At 46.7% G+C, this 25,312-nt stretch overlaps 1 protein-coding gene across 1 annotated transcript in view; it reads right to left on the bottom strand.

Annotated features, from left to right (window-relative positions):
• Positions 1–9,891, bottom strand: part of LOC144600713 (sodium- and chloride-dependent neutral and basic amino acid transporter B(0+)-like) — a 52,161-nt gene extending 42,270 nt beyond the window's left edge. Inside the window, exons 1-2 of the mRNA XM_078412625.1 lie at positions 9,812–9,891; positions 1,203–1,301 (exon numbers count right to left, since the gene is read on the bottom strand). Of these exons, the coding sequence (XP_078268751.1) occupies positions 1,203–1,235 (33 nt within the window). The 5' untranslated portion in view covers positions 1,236–1,301; positions 9,812–9,891. The remainder of the gene's footprint in view (positions 1–1,202; positions 1,302–9,811) is intronic.
• Between the last annotated feature and the right edge of the window lie 15,421 nt (positions 9,892–25,312).

Below are 25,312 nucleotides of genomic sequence, written 5' to 3'. Positions count from 1 at the left end.
ACTAATCTCCTATGTGGGACCTTGTCGAAGGCTTTCTGAAAGTTGAGGTACACCACATCCTCCGGCTCTCCCCTGTCCTAGTTTTCCTAGTTACATCCTCAAAAAATTCCAGAAGATTAGTCAAGCATGATTTCCCCTTCGTAAATCCATGCTGACTCAGAACGATCCTGTTACTACTAAACAAATGCTCCGCAATTTTGTCTTTTATCTTGCTGAGTTACTCCAGCATTTTCCCCACCACTGATGTCAGACTAACTGGTCTATAATTTCCCGTTTTCTCTCTCCCTCCTTTCTTAAAAAGTGGGATAACATTAGCTACCCTCCAATCCACAGGAACTGATCCTGAATCTATTGAACATTGGAAAATGATAACCAATGCGTCCACAATTTCTAGAGCTATCTCCTTAAGTACCCTGGGATGCAGACCATCAGGCCCTGGGGATTTATCAGCCTTCAGTCCCATCAGTCTACCCAACACCTTTTCCTGCCTAATGTGGATTTCCTTCAGTTCCTCCGTCACCCTAGGATCTCTGGCCACTAGAACATCTGGGAGATTGTTTGTATCTTCCTTAGTGAAGTCAGATCCAAGAGAACTCTGGAAGATCACAAGCAATTAACTCACCATCTTAGAAGTCACTTCCTTGAAGACCTTCAGCTTTAGTTTTCAGGTCCAGGGGACTTGTCAGCCTTTTTAATTCCATCACTTTTTCTGTGGTAATCGTAACTGTGTTAAGTTCCTCCATCCTTGACCCTCCACATTTTTTATACTGGCATTTTACACTGTAGACACAAAATGCTGGAGTAACTCAGCGGGTCAGTCAACATCTCTGGAGAGAAGGAATGGGTGATGTTTCGGGTCGACACCTTTCTTCAGACTGAAACATCGATTCGAAATGTCACCCATTCCCTCTCTCCAGAGATGCTGCCTGACCCGCTGAGTTACTCCAGCATTTTGTGTCTACCTTCGATTTTAACCAGCATCTGAAGTTTTTTCCTACCAAACTTTCTTGATGTGGAACTGTTCACTGTTCTGTGTCTTTCCTGTCCTGGGTCCTTTTAGAAATATCATGACCAGAACGATGCCCGGTCCTCAAAGTCTAGTCCAACCGTGTGTCAATACTTGGTCAGCTCAGTGCCAAAGCATCTTAAGTTTATAATGGGAATTGTAAACAGTTAACAACATTTGCAGTCGATGTACTCACCCCATCAAACACCACCTGTTCCATCTTTGACATTGGTTGTAAATTTCTCACTGGATTCTTCAGACACCTCTGAAATGTCCAGAAACCCACGTCCTCAGCCTTGGTGAAATGTTGGGAGGAAGAACTTGTTCAGCACAACTCTCCAACTATAAATACCAGTACTTGCTTTGCATTTTATAAACATGATTGTTAAGATAAAAATAGTAGCAAAGTCAAATGTGGGTCTCTTGAAGGCAGACACGGGTGAAATTATTATGGGTAACAAGGAAATGGCAGAAGAGTTGAACAGGTACTTCGGATCTGTCTTCACCAAGGAAGACACAAACAATCTCCCAGACATACTGGAGGACAGAGGATCTAGGGGGGTAGAGGAACTGAAAGAAATTTTCATTAGGTGAGAAATAGTATTGGGTAGACTAATGGGACTGAAGGATGATAAATCCCCTGGGCCTGATGGTCTGCATCCCAGGGTCCTCAGGGAGGTGGCTCTAGAAATAGTGGACGCATTGGTAATCATTTTCCAATGTTCAATAGATTCACGATCAGTTCCTGTGGATTGGAAGATAGTTAATGTTATCCCACTCTTCAAGAAAGGAGCGAGAGAGAAAACGGGGAATTACAGACCAGTTAGCCTGACTTCGGTGGTGGGAAAGATGCTGGAGTCAATTATTAAATACAATACTATACAATACAATACAATATATCTTTATTGTCATTGTTCAGGGGTACATCGAGATTGGGAATGCGCCTCCCATACGATGCAATAAATTAATTAGCTAGTCAGTATTAATTTAAACAACCCAATGAAACAAATTAGAACAGTCTTAAAACAGAATAAATTGCAAGTAGGTCTGTGCCGGATCACTGTGCGATGTGACCATCTGGCTCAGCAGAACCGGTTCATAGCAGCTATGGCCCTGGGGATGAAGCTGTTCCTGAGTCTGGAGGTGCAGGCGTAGAAGGCCTTGAATCGTCTGCCCGATGGTAGAAGTTCGAACAGACTGTTGCAGGGGTGTGAAGAGTCTTTGTGGATGCTGGTGGCTTTTCTGAGGCATCATGTGTTGTAGATGCCCTCCAAGGCTGGTAGCTGTGTTCAGATATTCCTCTGAGCTCTATGGACTACCCGCTGAAGAGCTTTCTTCTCTGCCTCCGTGCAGCTGAGATACCACACAGGGATGCCATGTGTTAGAATGCCCTCTATGGTGCAGCGGTAGAATGTCGTCAGCAGCTGTTGGGGCAGACCAAACTTTTTCAGTGTTCTTAGGTAGAACAGTCGTTGCTGTGCCTTCTTGACCAGCGCAGCAGTGTTATTGGACCATGTTAGGTCCTCCGAAATGTGAGTGCCCAGAAACTTGAAGCTGGACACTCTCTCCACACTGTCCCCGTTGATAAAGATCGGGGCATATTCCCCGTTGTGTGACCTGCGGAAGTTGATGATCAGCTCCTTGGTCTTGGTGGTATTTAGGGACAGGTTGTTATCAGAGCACCAGTCCACCAGGTTCTGCACCTCCGCTCTGTAGTTTGTTTCATCACCGTTGGTGATCAGCCCGATCACCGTTGTGTCGTCTGCAAACTTGACAATGGTGTTGGTGTCGAATGCAGGAACACAGTCGTGTGTGAAGAGGGAGTAGAGCATGGGGCTCAGAACACAGCCCTGTGGTGTGCCGGTACTCAGGGTGATAGTGGAGGACAGGTGCAGGCCCATTCTCACTGCCTGCGGTCACTCCAGCAGGAAGTCCAGGATCCAGTCGCATAACGATGAGCTGAGGCCTAGCTGGTGGAGTTTGGTGATGAGCTTGGTGGGGATGACCATGTTGAAGGCAGAGCTATAGTCAATGAATAGCATATTCACGTACGTGCCCTGTCTCTCCAGGTGATTCAGGACAGTGTGAAGAGCCAGAGAGATGGCGTCCTCTGTGGATCTATTTGCCCTGTATGCACATTGATGTGGGTCCAGTGAGTCAGGGATGCTGGATTTGATGTGTGAGAGGACCAGCCTTTCAAAGCACTTCATGACTATAGGAGTTAGGGCAACCGGACGGTAGTCGCTCAGGTTGGTGATCTTTGCTCTTTTCGGCACCGGCATTATGATAGCCGACTTCAGGCACTTGGGGACCTTAGCCAGAGATAATGACAGGTTAAAGATACTGGTGAATACCTCAGCCAACTGTTCAGCACAGTCCCTAAGTACCCTTCCTTGAACTCCATCTGGGCCTGCAGCCTTGCGTGGGTTGACCCTTTGCAGAGCGTGTTGTACTTCCTGTGTGCTCAGTTGCAAGACCAGTCCCTCCACCTCGGCTGGGGTTCTTCCACTCAAGGTGGTGTTGCCAGTTTCGAAGCGGGCAAAGAAGATGTTTAACTCGTTGGTTAGTGTGATATCGCTGTGGGGCCAGGCAGGGCTGCTCTTGTAGCCAGTGATGTCCCTGACACCCTGCCACATGCTTCTGGTGTCCGTGGTATTGAAGTGGTCTTCCACCCATTGCCTGTGGATGTCTTTGGCCCTTTTAATACCTTTATTCAGGTTTGACCTGGCAGCACTGTATGCTGAAGTGTCACCAGATTTAAAGGCATTGTTGCGTGCCCTCAACAGGTTCTGTACCTCCTTATTCATCCAGAGTTTCCGGTTTGGGAACATATTTTGACCGTCTTTATTGTAGGTTTGGTCTTGCGGATGAGGGGTTTGTATGTGGGCAGTAGAAGCAGTGAGAGGTGATCGGATTGTCCCAGGGGTGGGCAGGGGAGAGCTCTGTAGGCATCCTTTACGTTGGTGTACACTTTATCCAGCGTGTTTGAGTCCCTGGTAGGGCACTGCACATGCTGGTGGAATTTGTGGCGCGCGGCTCGTAGGTCGACCTGATTAAAGTCCCCGGCAACAATGAAGGCACCGCCGGGGTGGGCATCCTGCTGCTTGCTGATGGCCGAGTGCAGCTGTGCTAGCCCTAGGTTAACATTAGCCTGTGGGGGAATGTATGCGGCCATGATGATGACCACAGTAAACTCCCGAGGCAGATAGAACGGCCTACATTTAAGCAGTAGGTACTCCAGGTCTGGGGAGCAGTAGCTCTCTATTGCAGTGTGGTTGGTGCACCAGTCATTGTTAATGTAGATACAGAGCCCACCGCCCTTGCTCTTACCGACGTCCTTCGTTCTATCGGCCCGATGTAGTGACCGGTTCGTTAGCTCCACAGCCCCGTCGGGAACCAGCGCGTTGAGCTATGTCTCCGTGAAGATCAGCGCGCAGCAGTCTTTCAGGGATCGCTGGGTGTCGATCCATAGCCTTACCTCATCCAGCTTGTTGGAGAGTGACCGGACATTGGCGAGAAAGATGCTTGGAAGGGATGGTCTTTGTGGGGCCCTCCGTAGCCTGGCATGCACCCCCACTCTCCCTCCGTAGCCTGGCCTGCACCTCCGCTCTCAGTCCACGTTTTTGCTTCCTCTCCCTGCGCTGGCTCCGTCTCCATCCCTCCGGTGTGGTGGGCCAGGGGGCTGTTCTGCCGAGCTCCGTGGGGATTTTGGTGAGGGGTTTATAGTACTCACCAGCCAGACTCTCGCAGCCGCGTCCAATGTTGAGCAGCTCCGTGCGGCTCCATGTGCGGTCCGCCTTCCGTGAGCTGCAGTGCCTTGGGGGACGCGCTGCCGCTGAGTCCGGACTCACCGCCACGGGCTCCGACTGGATTTCGGTGGAGGTAAGGGTCGCGGATTTTGAATGAAGATCCCGTGACCTGTTCTTCCCGCCGCTGCTGGGCTGCTCCGTGCGGCTCCATGAGCGGTCCACCTTGCGTGGTCTGCAGCGCTTTGGAGAGCGCGATGTTGCTGTGTCCGGACGCGCTGCCGCCAGCACCATTGGGATTTCCTCGTGCTGTGGGTGAGTTTCAGTGGTCGTTTGTGTTCTTTAGGTTTTCTGGGTTTCCCGGGTGTACTTTCTTGGGTTTTTTCGCAGCCGCGCTCGGTGCTGGGCTGCTCCGAATTGCATCAGTTTGGGGAGCACAAAGTCGCTGCGTCTGGACGCGACGCCATTACAAAAATCAAACATATCAAAGAGGTAATAACAGCGCATTTGGATAGCAGTAAAAGGATAAGTCCAAGTCAGCATGGATTTATGAAAGGGAAATCATGCTTGACTAATCTTCTGGAATTTTATGAGGACGTGACAAGTAAAATGGATGAAGGGAGCCAGTGGATGTAGTGTATCTAGACTTTCAGAAAGCCTTTGATAAGGTCCCACACGGGAGATTGGTGACTAAAATTAGAGCACATGGTATTGCGGGTAGGGTGTTGACATGGATAGAAAATTAGTTGGCAGACAGGAAGCAAAGAGTAGGAGTAAACTGGTCCTTTTTAGAATGGCAGGCAGTGGCGAGTGGAGTGCCACAAGGCTCAGTGTTGGGGCCTCAACTGTTTACCATATATATTAATGATTTGGAAGAGGGAATTAGAAGCAACACTAGCAAGTTTGCGGATGACACAAAGCTGGGTGGCAGTGTAAGCTGTGAAGAGGATGTTAGGAGGTTGCAGGGTGACCTGGACAGGTTGAGTGAGTGGGCAGATGCAGTATAATATAGATAAATGTGAGGTTATCCACTTTGGCGGCAAAAACAAGGAGGCAGATTATTGTCTCAATGGTGTTAGGTTAGGTAAGGGGGAGGTGCAGCGAGACCTGGGTGTTCTTGTACACTAGTCACTGAAGGTTGGCGTGCAGGTACAGCAGGCAGTGAAGAAAGCTAATGGAATGTTGGCCTTCATAACAAGAGGATTTCAGTATAGGAGTAAAGAGGTTCTTCTGCAGTTGTCTAGGACCCTGGTAAGACCACATCTGGAGTATTGTGTACAGTTTTGGTCTCCTAATTTGAGGAAGGACATCCTTGTAATTGAGGCAGTGCAGCGTAGGTTCACGAGATTGATCCCTGGGATGGCGGGACTGTCATATGAGGAAAGATTGAAAAGACTAGGCTTGTATTCACTGCGGTTTAGATGAGAGGGGATCTTATAGAAACATATAAAATTGTAAAAGGACTGGACAAGCTAGATGCAGGAAAAAATGTTCCCAATGTTGGGCGAGTCCAGAACCAGGGGCCACAGTCTTAGAATAATGGGGAGGCCATTTAAAACTGAGGTGAGAAAAAACTTTTTCACCCAGAGAGTTGTGAATTTGTGGAATTCTCTGCCACAGAGGGCAGTGGAGGCCAAATCACTGGATGGATTTAAGAGAGAATTAGATAGAGCTCTAGGGGCTAGTGAAATCAAGGGATATGGGGAGAAGGCAGGCACGGGTTATTGATCGGGGACGATCAACCATGATCACAATGAATGGCGGTGCTGGCTCGAAGGGCCGAATGGCCTCCTCCTGCACGTATTGTCTATGTTTCTATGTTTCTATGTAATTTGTTGGGATATAGAGCCTTTAGCAGTACGGCACAGGATCAGGCTCTTTGGCCTACAGTATCTGTGCCAACCATGCCACCAATTTAAACTAATCCCAGTGCCTGCTCTAATTCTGGCAATATCGCAATCAACATCTTCTACACCCTCTTCAAAGTCCCCACATCGCTCCAGAACTGCAAAAAATACCTCAATCGCGGTTTAACTAGCTGCAGCAAAACTTCCCAACTGTTATACTCAGTCCCAAACAAAGAAGCCACATATGCAAGGGTAGAGGAATCAATAATCAGAGGACATAGGTTTAAGTGGAAAGAGAAAAAAATTAATAGGAACCCGAGGGACAGCTTTTTCACTCAGAGGGTGGTGGGTATATGGAAAACAGCTACCAAAGGAAGGAGATCAGGCAGGTACGATAACAAGATTTAAAAGACACTTGGACAGGTACATGGATAGGAATAATTTAGAGGGATATTGGCCTAATGTGGGCAAATGGGCCCTTCTTAGATTGGGCATTTTGATCGGCATGGAGGGATTGTGCCAAAGGGCCTGTTTCCATGCAGTATGAACTATGGCTCTTTGACCCTATCATAGGTAGTATACTTACAGCCTGGTTAAATTGTACTCCAAGGTCAAAGTCACAATCCAGGAATCAATTTGTTGGACCTTTGTGTCTTTCATGTTGAACAAGGTGCCACATATCCCTCTAAACCTTGGAAGGCACAGAGTGCTGGAGTAGCTCACCAGGCCAGGCAGCATCTCAGGAGAATCTGGATTCAGGCTAATTGTAGAGGTGGGGGAAAGAAAGCTGGAAGAGAGGAGGGGCAGCACAAAGCCTGGCAGGTAATAGGCCAACACAGGTGAGAAGGGTTATTTGATAGGACATTATATATGGTGCCCAGACCATGTATTATGGAGGGTTAGAGAGAAAGGGAAGCATTAGCTTCCTGTCAGACAATAGTTACTATAAACTCCCAACCTGGAGGCCTGTGACTATTGGTGTGCCTCAGGGTTCGGTGCTGGACCCGTTACTGTTTGTCATCTCCATCAATGAATTGGATGAGAACAGACAGGGCAAGATTAGCAAGTTTGCTGATGATACAAAAGTGGGTGGTTTTGCAGATAGTGAAGATGGTTGTCAAACATCGCAGTAGGATCTTGATCGATTGACCAGGTGGGCTGAGGAATGTTTGATGGAATTTAATACAAAGATATGTGAGGTGGTGCATTTTGGGACATCTCACAAGGGCAGGACCTACACCGTGAATGGTAGGGCTCTGGGGAGTGTTGTAGAGCAGAGGGATCTAGGAGTACAGGTGCATGGTTCATGAAGGTCGAGCTGCAGGTAGATAAGGTGGTCAAAAAGGCTTTTGGCACATTGGTCTTCATCAGTCAGATTATTCAGTATAAAAGTTGGGAGGTCATGTTGCAGTTGTATAAGACGTTGGCGAGAACATATTTAGAATATTATGTTCAGTTCTGGGCATGTTATAGGAAAGATATTATCAAGCTTGAACGGGTTCAGAGAGGATTTACGAGGATGTTGCCAGCACTAGAGGTTCTGAGCTATAGGGAGAGGTTGAGTAGGCTGGGACTATTCCTTGGAGTGCAGGAGGATGAGTGGTGATCTTATGGAGGTGTATAAAAACATGAGAGGAATAAATTGGGTAGATGCGCAGAATCTCTTGCCCAGAGTAGGGGAATCGAGGACCAGAGGACATAGGTTCAAGGTGAAGGGAAAAAGATTTAATAGGAATCTGAGGGATAACGTTTTCACACAAAGGGTGGTGGGTATATGGAACAAGCTGCCAGAGGAGGTAGTTGAGGCTGGGACTATCCCAACGTTTAAGAAACAGTTGGACAGGTACATGGATAGGACAGGTTTGGAGGGTTATGGACCAAGCGCAGGCAGTGTACTCGTGTAGCTGGGACATGTTGGCTGGTATGGGCAAGTTGGGCCGAAGGGCCTGTTTCCACACTATCTCTCTATGACTCTAAACATGAAGGAGTTTGTTAGAAATACCTTGTCCTGGCAGGGGCATCAAAAACAAGAGGGCAGAGGTTTAGGCTGAGAGGACGGAGTTAAAAATATGGATTTGAGGGGAAAGATGTTTAAGCCTATTATTGTTTCGTACCGAGGTCAGTATAAAAGTTTATGTTGCATGTTATCCAAACAGATCAGACACACCATACATAAATGCAATCAAGTATCAAATACAAACTCAATTACAATAGGTAGAGCAAAGGAGAAGATACAAAATGTAGTTGACTACTCACTGCCACAGGAGATGATGGAGTCAGATTTAATTGCTAGGTTTAAGAGCCATTTAGCCATTTAGATGCAAATCTAATTAAAGCATGCAGGATTAACATGGGTGGGGATTTTTTTTTGCCTGTGGTGACTGTTTCTGTGATACACAGCTCTGTGCCTCTCTGACTCAAATTAATACATTTCATCATTACTTAAGGGATTCTGGATTTTCATCAGGATTTCAACTAAAATAAATTATGTTCAGGACGTGCACAGATGGTGGGAACTGAATTTCCAACCTGTTGCAAGTATGGATCAGCAGACAGACACCTGACCCATAAAGGTGTTCAATTATGCACCAGAGCTCAACTTCAGGGGGCTCGAATAGATAACATGCATGAACATGAGCGTGCCTGTAGTCAGGTTTAGAGATACAGCATGGAAACAGGCCCATCGGACCACCGAGGCCACGCCAACCATCGATCACCCATGCATACTAGTTCTACATTATCCCATTTTCTCATTCACTTCCTATACACTCGGGGCAATTTGCGGAGGCCAAGTAATCTACAAACCTGCATGTCTTTGTGATGTGGGAGGAAACCCGAGTACCCAGAGGAAACCCACGCGGTCACTCGAACTATGTGAACGCATGATTAGTACGGATGATTTCTTGATTAATATGGTTGATTCTTGATTAGTACAGGTGTCAGAGGCTATGGGGAGAAAGGTTAGGAGCGAGAGATAGATCAGCCATGATTAAATGCCAGTGTAGACTTGATTGGCCGAATGGCCTAATTCTGTTCCTATCACATGACCTTATGATTAATGGTCAGCATAGACTCGATGGGCTGAAGAGCCTGAATCTATGCTGTATCACTAAACTAAACTAGGCTAAACTATTCTTCTGTACTGTCAGAAACACCAAAACCTCATCAAAACAAATGAGCTTATTGTCGTGTAACATAAATAGTTTTCTTACCGGTGCAAAGTGAGTATTCACACAGACTGCCAAAGACTCTGTGTGACAGGTGTAGACCAGGCGATCGCAACTGGCGCCATTCTCAGTGTAAATGGCGACAAGAGCTGCAGAGGAACCACTGCAGCAAAACGCCAGTTAAATGACGATAAAAGAACCTTAGCTGCTGGGAATCTGAAATTTTAAAAGGCAAAAATCAATGTTTCAGGTCAGTGACCCCATTGGGTCAGGTATTGACATGGAGAGAAAATTGGTAGGCAGACAGGAGACAAAGAGTAAGGATTGACGGGTTTCTTTCAGGATGGCAGGCAGTGACTAGTGGGGTGCCGCAAGGCTTGGTGCTACGACTGCAGCTATTTACAATGAACATTAATGATTTAGATGAAGGAATTAAAAGTAGCATTAGCAAATTTGCAGATGACACAAAGCTGGGTGGCAGTGTGAACTGTGAAGAGGATGCTACGAGGATGTAGAGTGACTTGGACAGGTTGGGTGAGTGGGCAGATGCATGGCAGATGTAGTACAAGGTGGATAAATGTGAGGTTATCCACTTTGGAGGCAAGAATGGGAAGGCAGATTATTATATGAATGGTGTCAGGTTAGGAAAAGGAAGTACAACAAGACCTGGGTGACCTAGTACATCAGTTAATGAAAGTAAGCATACACGTACAACAGGAAGTGAAGAAAGCAAATGGCATGTTGGCCTTCATAAAGGGAGGAGTTGAGTATAGGAGCAAAGAGGTCCTTCTGCAGTTGTACAGGGCCCTGGTGAGACCACACCTGGTGTTTTGTGTGCAGTTTTGGTCTCCTAATTTGAGGAAGGAAATTCTTGCTATTGAGGGAGTGCAGCGTAAGTTCACAAAGTTAATTCCCGTGATGGCGGGACTGACATATGATGAAAGAATGGAGTGACTGGGCTTGTATTCACTGGAATTTAGATGAGAAGGGATCTTATAGAAATATATTAAATTATTAAGGGATTGGACACGCTAGATGCAGGAAACATGTTCCCGATGTTGGAGGAGTCCAGAACCAGGGGCCACAGTTTAAGAATAAGGGGTAGGCCATTTAGAACTGAGATGAGGAAAAACTTATTCACACAGAGAGTTGTGAATCTGTGGAATTCTCTGCCTCAGAAGGCAGTGGAGGCCAATTCACTGGATGCATTCAAAAGAGAGTTAGATAGAGCTCTTAGGGCTAATGAAATCAAGGGGTATGGGGAGAAGGCAGGAACGAGGTACTGACTGTGGATGATCAGCCATGATCATATTGAATGGCGGTGCTGGCTCGAAGGGCCGAATGGCCTACTGCTGCATCTATTGTCTATGTATCTATGTCTATGCATCTGAAGCCCCTGGGCCCGCCTGAGTGCAGGGCCCGACTTCCCGGAGGGTCAGACACTTTACACCCATGTCAAGGCCCGATCAGGACAAAGCCTCGGCCTCCGGGAGCGCCTGACGCCACTGCTGTCTCCCCGACTGTTCCTGACTCCATGCTCCAGCTCTTGGGCCTGACCAGCGGCCATCCTCTGAGGAAATGCGGGAGGCAGGTCATAGAGTCATAGAGTCCTACAGCACAGAAAGAGGCCCTTCGGCCCATCGTGTCCGCGCCGCCCGTTACCAAACACAGTCTAATTTTCATCCCATTTTCCCGCATTTGGACCGTAGCCCTGAATGTTGTAGCATTTCAAGTGCCCATCCAAATGCCTCTTAAACGTTGTGAGTGTTCCCGCCTCCACCACCACCCCAGGCAGTGAGTTCCAGACTCCAACCACCCTCTGGGTGAAAAAGTTATTTCTCACATCCCCCCGAAACCTCCCTCCCCTTACCCTGTATCTATGTCCCCTCGTTGTTGAACCTTCCACCAGTGGAAGAAGTTCCCCGCCATCTACCTTATCTATGCCCCTCATGATCTTGTACACCTCGATCATGTCCCCTCTCAGCCTTCTCTGCTCCAAGGAAAACAACCCCAGTCTGCCCAGTCTCTCCTCATAGCCGAGGCCCTTCATCCCTGGCTGCATCCTGGTGAATCTCCTCTGCACCCTCTCCAAAGCTATCAAATCCTTTCTATAATGTGGTGACCAGAACTGTACACAATACTCCAGCTGTGGCCTCACCAGTGTTCTGTACAATTCCATCATTACCCCCCTACTTTTATATTCGATGCCCCGGCTAATGAAGGCCAGTAACCCATATGCCTTTTTAACCACCCTGTCCACCTGTCCTGCTGCCTTCAAGGACTTGTGTACCTGTACTCCAAGGTCCCTCTGTACCCCTGTCTTCCCTAGGGTCCTTCCATTCATGGTGTACTCCCTCTCCAAGTTATTTCTGCCAAAGTGCATCACCTCGCACTTTTCAGGATTAAATTCCATCTGCCACTGCTCCGCCCATCTGACCATCTCATCTATATCTTCCTGCAGCTTGCAGATCCTTTCCTCGCTATTCACCACCCCCCCTACCTTTGTGTCATCTGCAAACTTGCTGATCATGCCCTGTACGTTGACATCCAGATCATTTGGGCTGCAGGTGAGACTAAAACAACAAGGTTTCTAAGCCCTCTTCCCCAGCATACTGCTGGCTATTGGACTGGCTACTGAAAACAAACGGGATGAACTTAAAGCTAGTCTCGCCTACCTTAGAGAACTGAGGAAGGGTACCGAACCAAAAGGTTGCATATCTATGGATTGGTTAGCTGGAGCAGCAGCATCTCAGCGGCGGAAGGGAAGAGACTCGACAAGCTGGTCAGGAAGGCCAGCTCTGTCCTGGGTTGCCCCCTTGACTCAGTGCAGGTGGTGGGAGAGAGGAGGATGATGGCAAAGCTAACATCGCTGCTGGACAACGACTGCACTGAGTAGCTCCTTCACTGACAGACTCCTTCACCCCAAGTGCGTGAAGGAGAGATATAGGAGGTCCTTCCTTCCCGCTGCTGTGAGACTGCACAACCAGCACTGCTCCCAGCAGACCAGTCAACAATAACAGCTAAGAACACACAGAAAGCTGATGACAATTTATGTATCTTTTATTTATAATGAATGATCTCTTGCTCTCTTGCTATCCACTTTGCTGCTGTAACACTGTAAATTTCCCCGGTGTGGGACGAATAAAGGAATATATTATTATTATTATTATTACCCAGATGCATCATAGAAAACATACAGTTGGGTTGCATCACAGCTTGGTTTGGGAGCAGCTCAAAAAGTTATTTACTTTTATAAATATAATCTGACGACTGGTTTATGACCCAAGTCTCCTGAGTGGTTTCGGGGGAGTGTCAGGTTGTGGTTCTAAATGAGGGTCAGGTTCCGGATCATTTGCCTTTGTCTCCATTTTCTTTGGAGAATGTGATCTTGCATCTGAACTTGGAATAATTCCAAAGTCTGACAGATCTGCTTCACCGCTTGCAGGCATCATATGGTTTGTGTGCTCACTTCTAACATGTTCTCCAATTTCTACCAAGTACCTCCTTGTACCACACCAACTGCTGTTCCCAGTAGTTGTTTGTAAGGAGGGCTGAGAACACAAACCTGATCATATGTATTGAACCTGTGTTCTTTTTTACTTCCACCATAATGACGTTTCCGATCAGATTGTTTTAACTTTGGGAAACAGGTAAGGTACCAAACAGTCTAGTTCTGAGCCTTCTTTTCATGAGAAGTTCAACTGGAGTAAACACCTTGGTAGATTGTGGTGTGGTATGATATTTGGGTAAGAAACTAGATAGCCGCAGTGACATTTTGAATTGCCTTCAAGAACTTGTTTACTTAGTGCTTCTTTGACAAGTAAAGCATCACTGGTCAAGTTTGTCTTGCATGCATCATAAGCATTTTGTTGCTCTTTGGACCACTCCCATTTTGCATCCTTTTTCAACAACGTGAAGGGGAGCTAGCTTTGTGGTTAACTTGGGTAAGAAAGTACGAGTAATAATGTACAATACCCAGGAAGGAACAAAGTTTATGCATTCTGTGGTTTTGCAGACCTCCCAACCCTTCCGAATTTGGCGGAAAGTTTCCGCTTTCTTATTTCATTTCCGGTATTCCGATTTCGCCTCACATTTCATCCGCAAAATACATGCCCCGATGCTCACCCTGCCCCTCGTCCCGCTCCGCCGCTCGCCCCGCCCCGCCGCTCACCTGGCCTCGCCCCGCCCCGTCGCTCGCCTGGCCTGGCCTCGCCACTCACCGCTCGCCTGGTCTCGCCCCTCGTCTCGCCTCACCGTTTGCCTGGCCTGGCCACACCGCTCGCCTGGCCTGGCCTCACCGCTCGCCTGGCCTGGCCTGGCCTGGCCTGGCCTCGCCGCTCGTCTGGCCTGGCCTGGCCTCGCCGCTCGTCTGGCCTAGCCTCGCCGCTCACCACTGGCCTGGCATCGCCACTCACCTGGCCTGGCCTGGGCTTGCCTAGCCTCACCGTTCGCCGCTCACCGCTCGCCTGGCCTCGCCGCTCGCCTGGCCTGGCCTAGCCTCTCCCCTGGCCTGGCCTCGCCGCTGGCCTGGCCTGGCCTCGCCGCTGGCCTGGCCTGGCCTCGCCGCTGGCCTGGCCTGGCCTCGCCGCTGGCCTGGCCTCGCCGCTCGCCTGGCCTGGCCTAGCCTGGGCTTGCCTGGCCTCGCTGCTGGCCTGGCCTGGCCTCACCGTTCGTCTGGCCTGGCCTCGCCGCTCGAGCTGGCCTCGTCGCTCGCCGCTGGCCTGGCCTCGTCGCTCGCCTGGCCTGGCCTGGGCTTGCCTGGCCTCACCGCTCGCTGCTCGCCTAGCCTCGCCGCTCGCCTGGCCTGGCCTCGCCGCTCACGCTGGCCTGGCCTGGCTTCGCTGCTCACCGCTCGCCACTGGCCTGGCCTGGGCTTGCCTGGCCTCGCCGCTGGCCTGGCCTGGCTTCGCTGCTCACCGCTCGCCGCTGGCCTCACCTGGCCTGGGTTCGCCGCTCGCCGCTGGCCTGGCCTGGGCTTGCCTGGCCTTGCCGCTCGCCGCTCGCCTGGCCTGGCCTGGCCTGGCCTGACCTCGCCGCTCGCCTGAGCTGGCCTGGCCTGGCCTGGCCTGGCCTGGCCTGGCCTGGCCTGGCCTGGCCTGGGCTTGCCTGGCCTCGCAGCTCGCCGCTGGTCTGGCCTGGAGGGGAGAGGGGAAGGAGGAGAGGGGAGGGGGGAGTGGAGGAGGGGGGAGTGGAGGTGGGGGGAAAGCGGGGGAGGAGAGTTGGGGGAGGGGAGTAGAGGGGGAAGGGTAGTAGGGGGAGGGGTGGGTGTAGAGTGGGAGTGGGGGGATGGGAGGAGGGAAGTGGGAGTGGGGGGGGGGAGGGTAGTGGTGGGGAGTAGGGGTGGGGCGGGAGTGGGTGGGGTGGACATGGACCATTGTGATTTGCTGTTGAAGACCACTGGAGCAAGTATGTCTTCAATGAAATTAGGTATATGCAGTTTTAAATGAACCTCTTTCTTCATAACTTAGTCATACATTTTATGACCATTGTTCCTTTATTCAATAACAAGAGAATTTGGATGTGTAAGGAAAAAGCAAAATAGAAAAACAAAACAAAACAATTTTTTTCTTGTGTTGTAAAAAGTATTTCTGTTCAATAACCTTTCTATAAATAGCAGAATATACTCACGATAGGCCTGACATTGTACATGTAGTCCAAGAACTACAGACTGTTGGAAATAATATTTGTTTTTCACACATGAATGTAGTCCAATGCCTATGCGTATTTGGCGTGCATACATTTTTTTTTTGCTGAAAAGTTGCATTACGCGCCATATTATGAATTTTGATGTAAAATTCTGAGTGTTGGACTACAAAATTATAAATTTGTAAAATCAAATGTTGGGAGGTCTGGTTTTGGGACATTTGCTATAGCTTCAATCTTTTCCTTCACTGGTTGTAGTCCATGATAATCCACTTTCAAACCAAGATACACTACTTCTGACTGGAAGAATGCACATTTGCTTCTTTTCAACTTTATCTTGTTCTCATCAAGCCATTTCAACACTTCACTGAGTATCTCCAGATTCTCCTCCTCGGTAGCAGTTGCAATCAGCAAGTCATCTTGATTGCTCAAACAATGTGATATTCCTTACAGAATCTTGTCGTTGTTCTGGGAAGATTTTTGGTGCTGACCTCACACAATAGGGTAGTTTTGTGTAGGAATACAGCCCCATGTTTATCATGAGGTACTGCTGGCTCTTACAGTCACCATTTAGCCAGGCGTATGCATGTGATAGGTCTAGCTTAGAAAATACCTTGGAACCAGTAAGTTCAGCGTACAAATCTTGTGAGGTTGGTAATGGATATTGTTCATCATCTACTGCCTGATTGATGGTCACTTTATAGTCTCCACACAATCTCACCACTACTATTGGAGTAGCCCAATCACTGCGATCTGCTTTAAAGAGCACACCGTTTTTTTCCAACTTTTTGATTTCAGCTTCCACTATACTTTTCAGTGAATACGCCACTGGTCGCGGTCTACAGTAGACCGATTTCACTTCAGGCAGAATCCTGATGTGTGCTTGCTCACCCTTTATACAATCATAGCTGTCCTTGAACAAAGCATGATGTTTCTCCAACAACTGATCCAGTTTTGATGCCGCTTCAACTTGGAATACCGATTTCCAATCCAGTTTCAGTACGTTGAGCCAATTTTTGCCCATCAACGTTGCCCTATTGACATAGCATGCGACAACTATTGGCAGCTTCAGAGTCTTGCCTTAGTGTTGTACATCACACACTATCTCTCCATATGTCTCCAATACTTCTCCTTAGTACGTTTTCAGCTGAACATTTGTTTCTGAGAGAGGTGTATTGCTAAACTTGGATTCATAGGTGTCTTAGCTTATAATTGTACAATCAGCAGCCATATCAATATGTATAGTAATGTATTGATTATTCACTTTGACCTTGGGTTACTGCCTCTGGCAAAGTTTGTGTCCCTAACGTGCTTTTACCTGTTTTGTTGCAGTATGTGCACTCTCTTACCTATGCTGGTAAGAGGGGAATGTTGGATGTAATAAATGCTACATGGTATCACCCCAAAATAAATTGGGGTTTACAAATTGATTTTATTGAATTGCCACGTGTACATAGTTATAAGTATAAGTATTACTTAGTTATTGTTGATGTGTTTAGCTGATCAGATTATGGATTAGCTGATTAGAAACAGTCAACATGGATTTGTGCCTGGAAGGTCATGTTTGACTAATCTTCTTGAATTTTTTGAAGAGGTTACCAGGGAAATTGATAAGGGCAAGGCTGTGGATGTTGTCTATATGGACTTCAGTAAGGCATTTTACAAGGTTCCACATGGAAGGTTGATTAAGAAGGTTAAATCGTTGGGTATTAATAGTGAGGTTGCAAGATGGATTCAACAATGGCTGAATGGGAGATACCAGAGGGTAACGGTTGACAATTATATGTCAGGTTGGAGGCCAGTGTCTAGTGGAGTACCCCAAGGATCTGTGTTGGGTCCACTGTTGTTTGTCATTTACATTAATGATCTGGATGATGGTGTGGCAAATTGGATTAGTAAATATGCAGATGATAGGTGGTGTAGTTGATAGTGAGGTAGATTTTCAAAGTCTACAGAGAGACTTGGGCCTTTTGGAAGGGTGGGCTGAAAGATGGCAGATGGAGTTTAATGCTGATAAGTGTGAGGTGCTGCATTTTGGTAGGACAAATCAAAATAGGACGTACAGGGTAAATGGTAGGGAATTGAGGAATGCAGTGGAACAGATGGATCTGGGAATAACTGTGCATTGTTCCCCGAAGGTGGAATCTCATGTGGATAGGGTGGTGAAGAAGGCGTTTGGTATGCTTGCCTTTATAAATCAGAGCATCGAGTATAGAAGTTGGGATGTAATGTTAAAATTGTACAAGGCATTGGTGAGGCCGAATCTGGAGTATGGTGTGCAGTTCTGGTCGCCAAATTATAGGAAGGATGTCGACAAAATGGAGAGGGTACAGAGGAGATTTACTAGAATGTTGCCTGGGTTTCAGCACTTAGGCTACAGAGAGAGGTTGAACAGGTTGGGTCTTTATTCTTTGGAGCGTAGAATGGGCTTCCGGTGGAAGTGGTGGAGGCTGGCTCGATTTTATTATTTAAGAGTAAATTGGATAGGTATATGGATAGGAGGGGATTAGAGGGTTATGGTCTGAGTGCAGGTAGATAAGACTAGGTCAGAGAGAATGGTCGGCGTGGACTGGTAGGGCCGGACAGGCCTGTTTCCATGCTGTAGTTGTTATATGGTTATAAGGTTATATGATGTATTGAAGCCAAAGGTCTCGAGAGGACTTTGATATCCTGTCTGAAATCTCAAACTATATAATGCTTAGCATTGTAAAATAATGTCCCTTTTGTTATTGTTCCTCCCGCTATTAGGGGAAGAGCACTCAAGATCTGTATGGGATTGTGGTCAATCTGTATTTATTCCATGACATTTATGTAAAGACGATCAGATGATATGCAGAGGAGGCAATGGCACAATACCCTGGAAGGCAGAAAGAATAGGACCCTGCTCAGGATGGTTTAATAAGACCAGAGCTAAACAATTGAGAGACCAAGCCTATTGGGTTGTAAACTGCGGACACGCTTTGTGCCAGTTTAATTTCCAATGCCTGACAGATGAATTTAGTTTTCCATGTAAGAAGCAGCAGCCAAATCAGGGTCGGTCTAGACGAACTCGAGGGTTACATCAGCCGTCCCTAGGAGAAGAGAAGAGGGGAAGAATAGACTGGAGAAGGGACTCTTGCAGTAGAACGCAGGAGAGCTTTACATGTCCAGCCAACACAGCATGCGCAGTAGGGAAGTATGAAGTACAATGCCCTGAGGGGTGCGGAGGGTATGCAGCAAAAGGACAGTTAATGGTTATTACACATAACCAAGGGAATGTCAATTTGACCACTAAATGGAATGTAAGCATGACTTGTGAAAGAGGAGATGGAACTGCATGGTTGAGTAAACAAACTGCGTTAAGGGAATCGAGCAGAGAGGGCTGGAACGGCTGGGGGGCAAGTAGCAGCACTTACATTCTGAAGAAAGATGATTGGTTGGCGTGTACCAATGCTACCCAGATAGAAGGAAGGCACCCCCTAGTAAAAATTTGGTCAGTACGAGAGACTACCCAGGAAGAATCCAATGTAGGACATATAAGGCGAATGTATACAACTTGTACCCCAAATGTGTTAAATTTGACCGTGAGGATAGAATATGAATCCAGGAAGCAGAGTGAATGTAACGTTGCTGAAATTACAATGGAGGTGTTGGAACTGGAATAGGAACGTTAAATTCCTTCGATATAGAGACCATACAAAATAAGATACAGACAGTAGGAGGATTGAGGGGAGAAGGAATAAGACTACGAAATGCTTGGGATAAAGGATTACAAGAAATGCAATTTTCAGGATGGTTATCTGATGTAATGACTTGGAGTCAGAATGAAGAGGTAGAAAAAGAATTGGAAAGGGTAATGCAGAATCAAACGGAGTTAAATTCGAATTACACTCACTGTATGATGAAAGAAATAGTGCCGAGGTTTGGACTACTGTGTACATTGAGCTCGGACAATGGACCCCATTTTACAGACAAAGTTAATGAGGAAATGTGCAAACAGTTAAATATCCGCCAGCAGTTCCACTGCGTACACCATCCACAGGCTGCAGGTATGGTGGAACGAGCAAATGGCACGCTGAAAAATAAATTGGCCAAACTCCAAGAGGAGACTAAGTTAAGTTGGGTCCAAGTCCTGCCGATGGCATTATTCTCTATGCGTATAGCCTCTCACTCTACTACAGGATTAACCCCAGCTGAGGTATTATACGGGAAACCACTCCGAACCCCTTGGGGGGCAGAGGAAAAGGGGTCAACAACCTCCATGAACTGCACGCCCTGGATGAGCGTTTAATATATGAAATTATTAACACAATCTTTATCAGCTTAGCATTCTCAGGTCAAAGACGCCCAGAAACCATGGAACAACATGAGGCTAAGATGGGGATTGTGGATCATATTGACTCTCGGTAGTCAGATAGATGGACAAACCTCGGGTCTCCGGCAAACCAATCGTTTCCTCTCTTTATGTCAGACATACGCTTCCCAGGTGGAACGGTCTGCCTGTTGGGTGTGAACCCAGGTACCAACACAAGAAGCATGATGCCTCTTTACCCGGTCCCCTTCCCTCCGAGTGAAGTCAGGTCTGCCCGGTTCTTTTTTAATCACTCACAAGAGCCCTGGCCCCAATAATTGGTGTACGGATTATGACAACCAATCAGATGACTGTGGATGTCAGTGTTTTAATGAGTGGTCCTTGAGACCCTATCTTAATCAAACACAAGAGAATTGGCCCCGGATACAAGTTAATTCTCCTCATGACTCTCCAGAAACACCAATAAATACAACCTGTTTCCGTAGAATGGGATCTAGACCAAATGAAGTTAGCCTGTCCATTGGATTCAGCACATGCACCCATATCAGTACTGCAGTTCCCCCAAGACCTCTTAATGGGATTTACTTAATATGTGGGAGCTGAACATATGTCTGGTTACCAGGACTTTCGCCACGGTATGATCAGGGATCTTATGAGACCTGGACAGGGTGCTGTTATCTAGCTTTTGTAATCCCTCATCTACGAATCATAGATCACCCTCTACAGCATCCAGAGTGGCGCTCTAAACGAGCTGTATCGGAGTTTGAGAGGTTTTGATGGATAATATTCCCGAGATGGGGAATCGCTCGGGCGGGAACTAAAATTAGAAACTTAGCTAGTGCCCTGGAACAATTAGCAAATTGTACTGCTGATGGACTGTACGAGACTCAGGAACAAATAGGCCAGCTAACAACTGAAATGGTGGCCCTGCGTCTTGTCGCTCTCCAGATTCGTATGGCCCTAGATTTACTGCCGGGCGAAAAAGGGGCACCTGTGCTATGATAGGGCAAGAATGTTGTAAATTTGTACCAGATGTATCCTCTAATATCACCAATATCACGGGGCATGTGAAGGAGGTTATAGAAAGAGCGTTTAGCGTTTGAGCCCTCTGAGGGGGCGCTGTGAACTGTTTATGTATGTGCTGTTATGTTTGTGTGCCATTGTATGTCCGTTCTTAGTACCTGAACTGATGTACAGCACTTTGGTCAACGTGGGTTGTTTTTAAATGTGCTATACAAATAAAATTGTCTTGACTTGACTAGGAAATAGGGGCAGATTTAGCCCAAGATCGAATTAATGCTTCAGGATGGGATTGGTTTGGTTTAGGATATTTGCGGGGGCCGATTCTCCATTATGGCAGTATCATTGTGTTAATTGTTGTGATTCTGTTAATCCGTTATTGCATCGGCCCATGTATACTCCAACTATTTGTCAATCGACCACTTTAAAAGACTGTGATTATAGCATAATCAAAGAGGGGAATGTAAGGGCTAACATTAGGAATGCAGCTATGTGGGTTTTATTGCAGGAGTGTAAAAGCTCCAGCTCGGATTATATTGCTGGAGCATCCTGTTTGTCAGCATGGAAGCGCGGTTTATGGCTGATCGCATCCTCTGATATCAGCAACCAGCGTTCAAAGCTTTGAAGTGTTAAGTAGAACATCTTGACACATGGACTGCCCTTTGTTCCCAAGAAAGAAGAGGACACATAGGTCACGTAGGTCACGATGGATACGATGGACACGGAGGACACGGAGGTCCCGAAAGACACATAAAGATTTATAGGGCATTGTAAACTTGCCATATAAGGCAGCGATGGAAAAATACTGGCACATGTATTTAGGGAATAAAAGGTGTGTAAATGTAAGCTTTCGAAGAGAGAGGCTACAAAAGCTGCCTAAGCGTTTCTGAACGCTCCGGTGCCTAGGCTCTCTCCAACCTGGGTGAGTAGAATAAAGAGGTTAAACAAATTCGGTTGTCTGACTATTCTGTTAATAGGTCAAGAACTACAACATTTATTTGCTTTGTGTTGTCCATTGCATCGATAGCACGTATCTGTGCTTTACCCATAACTTTGCTGTGAAGGCTTTTTCCCTGTCCTGTCATGCTTGTGTTTTGGAACTGCCTTTTGACTGTTGACTGCGACCGCATGTGCTGCTGGAACCTCATATGCACTTTGAGATGCCATCTCCATTGCCTAGGCAGTTTTGCATGCAAAGCAAACGTAAGGGTTGGTGTGTTCAATAATTTTGATGGGATTCGCTCATCCAGCAATCTGCATTCAAATCTATCACGCAAAGCTCAGTCCAGAAATGTCCCAAAATTGTGTTGTTTCCACTAGTGGGAGAGTCTAGGACTAGAGGTCATTGCCTTAGAATTGAAGGACGTTCTTTTAGGTAGGAGATGAGGAGGAATATCTTTAGTCAGAGGGTGGTGAATCTGTGGAATTCTTTGCCACAGAAGGCTGTGGAGGCCTTCAATGGATATTTTTAATGCAGAGATAGATAGATTCTTGATTAGTGTGGGTGTCGGTGGTTATGGGGAGAAGGCAGGAGAATGGGGTTCAGAGGGAGAGATGGATCAACCGCCATGATTGAATGGCGCTGTAGACTTGATGGGCCGAATGGCCTAATTGTGTTCCTATTGCATATGAGGTTATGACCAAACATTTCCATTCGCTCACGGTTCTTGTTGAAAGTCCCTAGTCGTCCAACGTATCCCATGGACACCATGTTAGCACGAAACACAAAGTTGGCCTGACAATCTCTAGAAGATTCGTGCAGCTGTGTTTTACACTACAGTCGCATGCAAAGAAGGATCTGCAGACTATCGTGTCCAGTTCACAAACACCTGCGTCAAAGCTCGATATTTGCCTTTTCAAATGTTAAATAATACTGCATATTGCAAAACAGTTCTGCACTGAATTTAAAGGTGGAGTTCACAAATTTGATCCAATCCTCATCGCCATTTGTAAGATATTGCAGTATGTCATGGACAGAAACAAACACAGGTTTCAGTTGCCAGTGTAGGTCTTCTACATTTTACAAAAATATACTGTGCATACTCTTACACATATTCACATGGGACTGATAAGATATTAATATATCACACCTCCTGGTACTAAGTTGTTAGTTACCATTATATACACTACAATATAGCCCAGTCCATTACACAGATGAGACTCCGCACCATTGATTCCATCTACACTTTATGCTGTGTCGGGAAAGCACACATAATCAATGATGTGCCCAATGGCAGTCATTCCTTCTTCTCCCCACTTATGTCCAACAGAAGGTATAGAACCTTGAAACCGTGCACCTCCTGAATTGGGAACAGCTTCGTCCCCTCTATTATCAGGCTTCTGAATGGCCTTTCCGTAAGCTAAAGTAGTGTTGAATCCATAAGCATCTGCAGTTCCTTCCTACACATTGAGTTTAGTTTAGTTTAGAGATACAGCGCGGAAGTATACTGTTTGGCCCACCGAGTCCACGCTGACCGGCGATTCCTGTAACCTCGCCCTATCTTACACACTAGAACACTGCGGACATTTTATGATTTTTTTATCCAAGCCAATTAACCAAGAAACCTGTACATCTTTGGAGTGTGGGAGGAATCCGGAGCACCTGGAGAAAACCCATGTGGTCACGGTGAGAACATCAGGATCAAACCCAGGTCTCTGGTGCTGTAAGGCAGCAACTCTAGCGCCGCGCCACCGTGCCAGACCAGGTAGTCACTATAACTGGAGCTGATTCAGACAGTGCCAGCGTAACTAGATCAGACCGTTTGATGGAACTGGTAAAGAAAGTCTCTGCTGGAGTGGAGTGAAACCCATTTCAAAATGTTAACTGGACAGTGGAAGTATTTTGGAGTCGTTGCAATAACTTTCTGCTGTTAGAGAAGGAAAGCCCTGTGTTAAGTAAATGTTCTCTTCCCCTGCTCTTTGCATCAGTTTTCAAATTTTACTGCTCCCTTGTCAATAAAACAATCGATGAAGAATAACTATACTTTGGTCCTTTAAGTTCTAAAGATAATACAAATGGCGATATTGCCCATTTGGTTGTCAAAGGACTCTGGGACCTTGGATCTAACTAATCAGAGCAAACAGAGCATTTAAATTATACATTGCATAACGGACTGGGGTCTTTCCATGGCATTCATTGTACTTTGCACCCTTTAGTAAATATCCGCTGGTCGGACTATTCAGCAGTTGCTAAGAGCAGTTGAAAGGCACAAGACATTTCAACAAAATTGTTCCCCATAAACTGGATACAGAATCACATGATAAATAGGTTATTATTCATTAATGTCCAAAAATGGACAAGCAGGCTTTACCTTTAGTTAGACTCTCACAGAATGACTATCAAACACACCCTCAGGACGACACAGTGAGTATTTTTAACAAAATCCAGTATAAACTGACATAAGACCAGAGGGATACTGTGGATTTGGAAATTTGAATTGTTACAAATTGGAAAGTCTCACTCTGGGATTTAGGGACCAAAATACCAACTATTAGCTGCCAATTAAAGAAGAGCTGAAAATTCAACAAAACACAAAGAACTGAAAGAACTCAACGGGCCAGGCAGCATCTGTGGAGGTAATGAATATGTGAAGCTTTTGGTTAGGACCCTTCTTCAGCTTCCAATCCGAACCATCACCTATCCATTCCCTCCACAGATGCTGCCTGACCTGCTGAGCTCCTCCAGCACTTTGTATTTTGCTCAAGATTTCAGTATCGGCAGTTTCTTTCTATAGCTGGATTTACTGTAGTATGTGAAAACTATTCTTTGCAGAGTTCTAGTTAGGTTGTGTATAACTTTTCAGTCATTCCCTCTCTTTCCTCAGGTTTCCCCCAGCAGTGAACACGTGGGTGAAAGTGATGAGAACGTGGAGCGAGGCAACTGGTCCTCGAAGACCGAATACCTGTGTGAGGTTATCCACTTTGGTGGTAAGAATAGGAAGGCAGAGTATTATCTGAATGGTGTCAAGTTAGGAAAAGGGGATGTACAACGAGATCTGGGTGTCCTAGTGCATCAGTCACTGAAAGGAAGCATGCAGGTACAGCAGGCAGTGAAGAAAGCCAATGGAATATTGGCCTTCATAACAAGAGGAGTTGAGTATAGGAGCAAGGAGTTTCTTCTGCAGTTGTTCAGGGCCCTAGTGAGACCTCACCTGGAGTACTGTGTGCAGTTTTGGTCTCCAAATTAGAGGAAGGATATTCTTGCTATTGAGGGCGTGCAGCGTAGGTTTACTAGGTTAATTCCCGGAATGGCGGGACTGTCATATGTTGAAAGACTGGAGCGACTAGGCTTGTATACACTGGAATTTAGAAGGATGAGAGGAGATCTTATCGCAACGTATAAGATTATTAAGGGGTTGGACACGTTAGAGACAGGAAACATGTTCCCAATGTTGGGGGAGTCCAGAACAAGGGGCCACAGTTTAAGAATAAGGGGTAGACCATTTAGAATGGAGATGAGGAAAAACTTTTTCAGTCAGAGAGTTGTGAATCTGTGGAATTCTCTGCCTCAGAAGGCAGTGGAGGCCAATGCTTTGAATGCATTCAAGAGAGAGCTAGATAGAGCTCTCAAGGATAGCGGAGTCAGGGGTTAT

This window comes from Rhinoraja longicauda, chromosome 15, assembly GCF_053455715.1.
Source record: "Rhinoraja longicauda isolate Sanriku21f chromosome 15, sRhiLon1.1, whole genome shotgun sequence".
NCBI lineage: Eukaryota > Metazoa > Chordata > Chondrichthyes > Rajiformes > Arhynchobatidae > Rhinoraja > Rhinoraja longicauda.
This window is presented reverse-complemented; position numbering and strand designations above follow the sequence as displayed.